Consider the following 9,487-nt stretch of genomic DNA (forward strand, 5'->3'; position numbering starts at 1 on the left):
CCCTCCTCCCACAGCAGGCAGAGGCCAGGGGCACCAAGCGTCCACGTGCACCCTGCATGCCTGGCCGCCTTCTTATGTAAGAATCCCAGGATGGAGTTGGCCTCTGTGGTAGGCACTTCTTCCCTGGTGGCTAAGAATAAACCGGGGGAGGGCAGTTTCTGAGCTTTAGCCACTACGGGGGGTGGGGGTGGGGGTGGGAACTCCCTTTACAACCAGGGCACATACATCCCCACATGGGTCATCCTGCAAGCCCCTGCTCTGCGCGCCAGGCCATTCCGTCCCCGCGGGCCAGCCCGCCCTCCAGCCCTTTCTGAGGCCAGCGCCTTCAGCCCAGGGTGCCTGGCCCTTCCCCCAGCGGCCGGCTCCGGCTTGGTGGTGGCGGGGCGCGGCTAGTCCTGGTCCTCTTGCTTTGCCCTGCCCAGCCCGGGCGCCCTCCCTCCACCGGGTATCAGGCGAGAGGCGGAGCTAGCCCGGCTCGCCCCGCCCCCGCGGTGGAAAGGGCCAGGAGAGTGTTACTCGCGGTCATCCCCGTCCCGGGCCTTTTATCTAGGCGCTGCCAGGGGAGGCGGGAGGAGGAGACACCAGGAGTGGCCCAGAGTGCCGGAGACTCCTTGCTCCGGCTATAAATTGAGCACCTGGTATGGGTAGGGGGCCAACTCAAACCATCACACTCTCAGTTACTGTCCGGCCACTGACCGCAGCAGCGTCCGTGGGTAGCAGTCGCCGGCAGCTAGCGCGCTGAGCTGCTCCGAGCGGAGGATCGCGGGACGCCGGAGGAGGTAGGTACTCCCGCGCCGTCGCTTCCCGAGCTAACACCGGGGCTTGGGTTCGGGCTGGTCAGGGGGAGACTGGATGCCCACCTTCCTTCTCTCGGCGGCTCTAGGCGGACGAGGAAGTGGGACCGCCCCTGGCGGAGAGCCACCCGGCCGCCTTTCTTGTCGGGGAGCAGCCCGAGAGGGCTGCGAGCATGTTTGAGGACTCTGGGGTACCTTAGCTCGGGGAATAATCCTTTTTGTCCCCTTCTCCCAACCAGGCCGGACAGAGCTCGATCTAGGACCACCCACCAGCGTCGCGAGCTTCCGGACGCCCGAGCCTCTGATAGCCGCACCCCCTCCCCCCCAAAGCCGGGTACCGAGCGAGCCCAGAGTTGGAGCCGGCGAACGAGGAGCCGGAATCCCGCGGCTCCGACTAGAACCAGGTCCCCTGACGCGGGCCCTGGTGAGCGAGTGAAGGCGGTTAAGCCCTCGTCCCAGCCTAAGGTTCCTGTGTCCCTGCGCGCCCACAGCCACCATGATGCAGATCTGTGACACCTACAACCAGAAACACTCGCTCTTTAACGCCATGAATCGCTTCATCGGCGCCGTGAACAACATGGACCAGACGGTAATGGTGCCCAGCCTGCTGCGCGACGTGCCTCTGGCCGAGCCCGGGCTCGACAACGACGTCGGGGTGGAGGTGGGCGGCAGCAGCGGCTGCCTGGAGGAGCGCACGCCGCCAGCCCCGGGCCCGGGCAGCGCCCAGAGCAGTTTCTTCGCGCCCTCGCGGGACATGTACAGCCACTACATGCTGCTCAAGTCCATCCGCAACGATATCGAGTGGGGGGTCCTGCACCAGCCGCCGGCGGCGGCCGGCAGCGAGGAGGGCAATGGCTGGAAGTCCAAGGACATCCTGGTGGACCTGAACCACCTGGAGGGCGCGGACGGGGGCGAGGAGGACCTGGAGCGGCAGTTCCACTACCACCTGCGGGGGCTGCACACGGTGCTCTCCAAACTCACACGCAAAGCCAACATCCTCACCAATAGATACAAACAGGAGATCGGCTTTAGCAACTGGGGCCACTGAGGTGGGGCGCCCTCGGCTGCCCAGGCCCTCCCCAGCCCTCCCTCTCACCTTCTCTCTTTTCTTCCTGGCTGTGGGGCGCGAAGGGCGGCCGGCAAGGTCGGGGGAGTGCTGGCATGCAGAGGACGCAGCGGGGTTGCGTGCAGGAGGGGATTCCTGAGGGAGAAGGAAGCCATGGCGGGAGAGGGGAGGTTCAGAGTACCCCCCCCTTCCCTGAGGCAGGGGGAGGGGGCTCTGTTCTCTGCTGGTGGGACTGGGCTGACGCCCCGCATTCGCTCTGTGCCTTTCCTGGAGTCTTTTCTGTTCTTTCCGGTGGAGAAGGAGAAGGGGGCCGTGCCCGGGCACGGCGCTGGATTGCCACACTTGGGAGCGCCTCCCCGAGCCGAGCGGGGCACCGAGAAAGGCGGGGCGCACAGCCTCCCGCCGCCCTGCTGTTGGGCCGGTGGAGGCTGTGGTGTTGCTATGATTGCATCAGTTTTCCTGTTTGCACTATTTCTTTTTGTAATAGTGGTTCTTTCTTAAAGATTTCGAATCTGCTCCTTGCTATGAAACTTCGGCGATTCCATTGTGATAAACGCACAAACAGCACTGTCTGTCGGGAACCGGTACTACTTTTATTACTAATTTTCTGTTACACTGTACAGTTGTCCTGTGGCACCTACCCCGCCCCCAGTGTACGTACGCTGGCAATGCAAAAGAATGACTTTATAAATGAGAAAGGGACCCAGCTGAAACGGAACCGACTAAACTTCGATGCGGACTGTCTAGAACACCGAAGGGTCCCACTGCTGTTCTAAATGTCTTCAGTTTATTTAAAACTTTTTTAATCCCAGATGTAGACTATATTCTGAAAATAAAAATAGTTAATGCATTAACTAAACTTGACCAACGTTTGTGGCTCTTTAATCTTCCAGTAATGGCTTGGTGGAGAAATGGAAACCATTTTCATGATTATTTTACCCAAAGTTTAAAAATAAAAGTTTCCCCTCAAGGAGCTGGTTGCTCATCTCTGAATTTGGTATTATTTCTGAAAGCAGCTACCGACAAGTTTACTTCCAAGTTTTCTTTCCAATTCAGTGCCAAGATACACCGCTCTGCCTTCTCCACCAAAAGTTCACGCAGCGGTGTGAGAGTTGGACAGATCTTTCAAGTTTTTAACTTTCTTCTTTTAAAAAAATAAATCGAATCACAAACTGAAGGGTTTTTGAGGCAAATGCTCTTTGTGTAAATACTAAAAGTTTCACCTGGCAGAAATGGGACCAACTTCTTCACCTGGAGAGGAAAGGCCAACACACCTTGGGGGGGTGGGGAGGGCTGGTTCTTACAAGGTTTATGCTCAATGCAAAAGCATGATATAAGGGGGGTTTTGCTTGCTTTCACTTGTCCCCCGGGGGAAAACTAAATCTTGTGGAGCTGCAGCCTGCTGGACACCCACATCTCCAGTGAGCCAGTCCGGGCAGGTGGGAGGCAGATCTGAGGAAGGTGGGGAACTCGGGGCACTGCATATTTGTTATGTCAGTATCATGTTGGGGAGAGACGAGGGTTAGATGAACTTCATTTTACAATTTTGAAGTAATGTATTGATTCAGGTCAGCAAGCTTGAGTCTAACTCCATATAGCTTTACAGTTTACAAAAAGTAATTTAAAAAAAAACCTTGCTTCAGGCAGCTCATTCTACTACTTTCAGTTTATAGCAGCGGTGGAAAATGGGGAAGTGTGAAAATGGGCTGCTGACCGTTGCCAGCCAAAGTTAATCATTAATTTAGAACGATAAGCGGGGCAGCACCAAATGTCAGGATACAGTCTCATGTTTTGTGTCTTCTTTGATATATCCAAATGGTCTAAGAAAGAAGTCAGCATACGGTCCACAGACAGGAGCTCACAGAAGCCACATGGTATAAAGAAACACATCTGGAGCCGGAAAGCTGTATGTTCAGATCTTCAGGGCCCCAAAGCAGACTCATTACCATCAAGTCAACACCACCTCAGTGACCCTGTAGGACAGGCGAAAACTGGGTTTCCAAGACTAACTATGGGAATAGAAAGCCCTGTCTTCTGATTACTAATGATTAATTCTATATACTTAAACCTTCAGCCTGTTTTGATACTTGAAACTGGCATGAGTATACGTACAAGGCTTACTTCGTACTGATGCAAAGTAAATTAAATGGGCTGATATAGAAAGGGTCTGACTCAGGTGATTTTGTGCTGTTACTTTAGATTCAGGCCCCAAACCAAAACCAAACTCAGTGCCATCAAGCTGAGAGAGTAGAACTGCCCCTGTGGGTTTCTCAAGGTTCTTCATAATGTAGTCAATTGAAGTTTGTGGATATCTGAAAGTTTCTGAAGAAGGTAGGGAAACATTTAAATACCTTGAGAAGTCATAACAGATGAATCTGTCTGGGATTTTTCCTTGTTTTGTTTCATAAACTGATCTTGAATAAAATACTCGTTACTATTGGTGGAACAGTACTGACTGGGCCTGGAAGCCCCTTAATGGTTCATAAAAAAAAAATCCAATGCTCTCTAACTGTGGTCATCATTTCTCTTGGCTGAGAATCACTCTCTAGTCCTATGTAAAAGGCACTCTTCCATGACATATTTTTAAAAATAAGCTTGTGAAATGAATAACTATATAGTTGAGTTTTGCTACTAACATCTACATTTCTGTATTCTGTATACTTCCTGAGAACATTCTCCTGTAGGTGAGGGTGGGTTGGAAAGGAGGAACCGATTACAAGGATCTACATGTGATCTCCTTCCTGGGGGACGGACAACAGAAAAGTGGGTGAAGGGAGATGTCAGACAGGGCAAGATATGACAAAATAATAATTTATAAATTATCAAAGGTTCATGAGAGGGGAGTACAGGGAGGGAGGGGAAAAATGAGGACCTGATGCCAGGGGCTTAGGTGGAGAGCAAATGCTTTGAGAAGGATGAGGGCAATGAATGTACAAATGTGCTTTACACAATTGATGTATGTATGGATTGTGATAAGAGTTGTATGAACCCCTAATAAAACAATTTTTTAAAATACTAATTAAAATAATAATAAATACATAAACCTTAAAAACAGAATATGTTCCTGTAATATACTTGTGTAGTATATAGCAACAACCAAAACAAACAAACAAAAAACACCCCTTGCAAATTCTTGACCTGAATGCCTCAAAGTTTTGAAGTGAAGTGTAGCACTCCCTCTCGATTTTGACAAGGGAAATGATGTAAATGTTGGTTCAGGATTATTGATTGAAATTATGCTTTCCCTTGAACATATAATTGTCCTAAGCTTTATTTATTCGTGGTGAAAGAGAAAGGGAGAAAATGAACACATGAGCTCACATGGCTATTGGAGGAGAGCAAGAACGTTCAGGTGCTACAGCAGTGTGCAGTGGTTGTGTTAGGCTGCTGACACCAAAGTGAGCACTTTGAAAGCACTAGCCCCTCAGGGGTTGGGGTGGGGTGGGGTGGGGGGGATGAGACTGCCTACCTTCTGCAGAAACTTTCAGATATCCACGAACTTCAATTGAATACATTATGAATACATTCATTTGACTATCATTCAAAGGGAGCTTGAGAGGAGAGATGGCTAGCTGACATTACCCAGCTCCATGGCAGTTTATAACTAAAAGGAAGACACAGATAACTGGAAGGAAGGAAAAGTTTGGGTGAGAATGGATTACCTTTCATATATCTAACTTGCTAAGAATTTTCAAGAATCCTGGTGCAGTGGTTAAACACCTGGCTGCAAATGGAAAGAGGGGCGGTTTGAACTCACTGAGGGAGCGAGATGAGGCTGCTGGCTATTGAGAAGAGGACAGCCTTGGAAACTGGAGAAGGGGGGGAGCAGATCTGCTCTGTTTTACAGAGTAGCTCTCAATTGGGGTAGACTCGATGGCCTTTCACAGCAAGATTGTTCTGCATGAAAACTTCACAAGATTTGAGAAACCCCGTTTTTACCTTACAAACAGCTTTCTGCCTTGCTCTTGGTGTTTCTTAGGTGTGTGGCCTAATTTACTCCTTCACACCCAGTTTGTTAGAGTGCATGGCACTGAGGCCGAGGGTTATTATTCTTTGGGCCAACTTGAACACTAGCCTGTTGTTGACCATTTTAAACCAAACTCACTGCCATTGAGTCGATTTGGACTCATAGCAACCCTAGAGGACAAAGCAGAACTGCCTCTGTGAATGTTTGAGACAGCAACTGTTTACAGGAGTAGAAAGGTTTGCCTCCCTCCCATGGAGTAGTTGGTGGATTAAAACTGCTGACCTTGTGGTTAGCAGTCCATCAAATAATCCACTATGCCACCAGAGCTCCTACTGTGGACACTTAGTGGTAAAAAAAAAAAAGGAAACTTCATTTGCATAGGCCTCATCATGTTCTCTTATGTTGCTGAGCAATGATAATTGGGGAAATAATATTCTCTCCTTTTGGTATTGCCAGCAGTTCTTAGATGTTTGCAAATGGGATAAGAGTATGGTGGATGAAAGGATCAAATCTTGCATCACGTATGTTTTTGGTTTTGCTTTTAATGTGGTTATTTTTAGGTGAGCAAAATAAAGGGTATCGAGTTGGAATCAACTCAGTGGTAGTGAGTTGAATCATTACATGCATGGAAGAAATAGAACAGGTACATTTTGTCTAAAATTTTAGCGTTAATTTTTGCTTCTATCAGTACATATGAAAGGTGGGGGGGGGGGGGGTCAGACGTTTAGAAAACCTCAAACCTATTTCTCTCAAAATTCATTGACTAATCTTTAAGGTTTCAAACTTTATACAATGCCTGATTATATTTAAACTGCTTTAATCACCAAGACAGTTTAAGCTTTTAATATTTTTCTCTTTTAAAGTCATGCACCAATAATCTTCCCCTCCCCCCCTTAACTCAGGAACATTTCAAGGTTGTTCTCGTGTTATTCTAATCACTGGATTCGTTTTGTTCAATTTGACCGGTCTAGAACTTTCTGATCAGTGGTGCAGACCATGACAAACTGCTCCCGGCGATATTTTCTATATTTAGAAGGCAATGCCATCCTTTGACTCATGCACCTAAGGCCCTGTCCCAAGTCTCTGACTTTAGCACTCCTATTCAGATCCCCCTCTGCCTTGCCTCCTCTCCCTATGGTACAGGAAATGTTTAGAGCTTCCGACTCTCTTTCTAGATGACACTGTGGCTACCTGGGACCCCAGGCACATCTGTCCAAATGACTGATTCCATTCCAGGAATTTCATAGGTATCCACTCAGTAGTGGACAGGTCGCTGGCCTGAGGCTTAACGGGGAGATGTGGATGGAGCTTAGACATGCTGAGTTGTCCATACATGAACATATAAGGCTGGAGCCAGATGGTGCTTTTATGGGAAGGTAGGCTAGGGACCTCATTTGCTCTTTTGTCCCGGTGCCCTGAGTTTCAGGATAAACAAAGGATTTATTTGAAGCCTGCCCAAAGGCAATTAAGAAGTTAATGCAGCTCAAGCTCCAAGGCCTCTTCCAGTGTCCACAAAAGATTTCATGGTTTTTCTCCCTATTGGATACCTTACTTAGGAGTTCCCCTGCTCCACTGAAGAATGGCATTTAGTTCATGAAAGGTTGGTTAAGAAAAAGGGAAACTACCTAGGTCCACACACAAAACTTCATTGTGCTGTGAATAGGTGGCATATTTGCTGAACAGGGGCAGTGACAGCGAAAGCAGCTACTCTAGGTCCAAGTGGGAGATTTCGTCTCCCCAATTTTTCTTTCGTTCTCTTCTTTTGAGTTAGCGGTTTCCTTTTTAGTTGCAATAAAAAAGCCTTGGTGAAGTTCAAGCAGAGAGAAAAATGTTGTGCATCTGTCTAAACAAGGCCTGCAGAAACCACAGCTATCTCGTCAGCCCTTCCTGTTTGGGCATTCTCTATTTTTAAGAGGATAGTTTTTGATACCTTCCAGTTCTTTTTCGCATATTTTGTTATTTGTTTTGCTACTATCTCGAGGCTCCGTCCAGCACTTGTAACAATGTTATTCATTTGCTTGCTCAACTTTAAGAATCCCAAAGAGGCAAGACTTTTGACTGGAGAATGTCTATATGATTTTGTTCAGAAGAAGATTACAGAAGGTAACTTTCTGACCTTGGGCTCTTTGGACTGCCTAGAGAAAGTAGTTTCTAACTCTGGAGATAAGAAGTCTGGGAAACCTCCTGCAAACTACAGCACCTCCCTGATTTCCTTATTTTCCCTAGATAAGTAAACAATGTTGGGGGTGGAGTATTTTCTAGAATCGATTTTACTTTTCACTCTCAATCTTGCTAGTGTTGATCTGTGCACTTTTATCCACGGGTATTCAGTTAATGGGATGGAACTGGACATGTCTCATTTGATGTTTTCAAAGATAGCAACCAACTTTGTAGTTTTTCTTTTTTTCCTTCTGAATACCACACTGCTGAGGTGAAGAAGGTTGTAGCTTGTGGGTGAGCTCAATAGGACCAATTAAAACATGACTATTTTTCCACCATGCTGAAATACCTGATGGAACTTGCTGTGTCCTTGGAGAATGACTTTCCCCCTTCTCCTAAGCAGCCATCGGATCCAGGAAAGATATAAAACGGAAGGACTGTATTGTCGGTGCAGATCCAGGGAGTGAAAACGTTCTGATTATTCACATGCCATTAAATTGTAGTCCTCTTTTCTGAAAATAAAGTATATACATTCTGAAAGAACACGTCTCTGCCCCATCGCTGCCAAACTATGTGTATAATGCAAAGAACGTAGTGAGTGTACCTTAGTCATCCCAAACCAGGTGCAGTGTTTTGTGGCATCTAATCGAGTTGGCTGCTTGCAACTCATAATGCTTAGGACATATAGTTTAGTTTCTATTGTGATAAGTATTTGTTGATAATTCCTTTTTATAGCTTCGATATTTTGTTTTGTTTTTCTTTTGGTGGGGTGGTGGTGGGGTATGACAGAAATTGGATGCTTAAGCCAGGTATCGGGCCCTGGAGAGAATCTCAGAAGCCAGCAGTCCTTTTTTTCCTACTGGATCTGAAAGTGGAGGCAAATGCTTGCTTCCAGAAGCCAGTTTGCCCCCAAGTGGAAAAAGGGAGGCAATGGGCCAAGTTTGCCTGGCTTCGTTTTATCCAGTTTACTAGATGTTGCCTCCCTGTCCCTGGATCTGCCTGAGTAAAGGGCACAGTAGAGAACAGCAAAGTGCATTTCATGATACTGTGGAATCCTGAGAAGTAGGAGGAAGTTATGTTCCTCTGATGGCAGAGGGGTACCTTTTTCTTGGGTGGAAGCATATGAAACTGCCATTTCTACAAATCCCAAATCATTGAATCTTCTCGATCCCAGCAGTTAGGTGACCTTCGGAGGGCTTATCCTTGTTCTTTTCCATCACCTAATGACACTGTGTGTGCCATCTTGCTGGCTTCCTTTGAGAGAGAATGGAGTAGTGGAGAAAGAGGGACTAGAAAGGAACAACTCCATCCAGGTGGCAAATAGAATGCAAGGAAAGAGAGGAACCATAGAAAGGGAAAAGTGGCATGGATATTGTATTTTCTAAAAGTTCTGGCCCCCAATGCTCCCCCTGTAGACGTGGACACTCCATCTCCTCCCCTGATACATAAGTGGGGCTTTTTGACTGCCTTCACGTCTGAATGTAGCCTTGACTTCTGTGG

General features: G+C 47.7%; 1 protein-coding gene across 1 annotated transcript; it reads left to right on the forward strand.

Moving 5' to 3' along the window:
• The first annotated feature begins 511 nt into the window (after nucleotides 1-511).
• Nucleotides 512-2,724, forward strand: MID1IP1 (MID1 interacting protein 1). Its single transcript, XM_075538104.1, has 2 exons — nucleotides 512-779; nucleotides 1,034-2,724. Exon 2 carries the CDS (start codon nucleotides 1,291-1,293, stop codon nucleotides 1,840-1,842), a length of 552 nt encoding a protein of 183 aa, XP_075394219.1. The 5' UTR covers nucleotides 512-779; nucleotides 1,034-1,290; the 3' UTR covers nucleotides 1,843-2,724.
• The last annotated feature ends 6,763 nt before the right edge of the window (nucleotides 2,725-9,487 follow it).

The sequence above is a fragment of the Tenrec ecaudatus genome, chromosome X, assembly GCF_050624435.1.
Source record: "Tenrec ecaudatus isolate mTenEca1 chromosome X, mTenEca1.hap1, whole genome shotgun sequence".
NCBI classification, from domain to species: Eukaryota; Metazoa; Chordata; class Mammalia; order Afrosoricida; family Tenrecidae; genus Tenrec; species Tenrec ecaudatus.

What these genes read in the sequence shown, in the direction of transcription:
- MID1IP1 (XM_075538104.1), top strand. Translation starts at nt 1,291, where the DNA reads ATGATGCAGATCTGTGACACCTACAACCAGAAACACTCGCTCTTTAAC.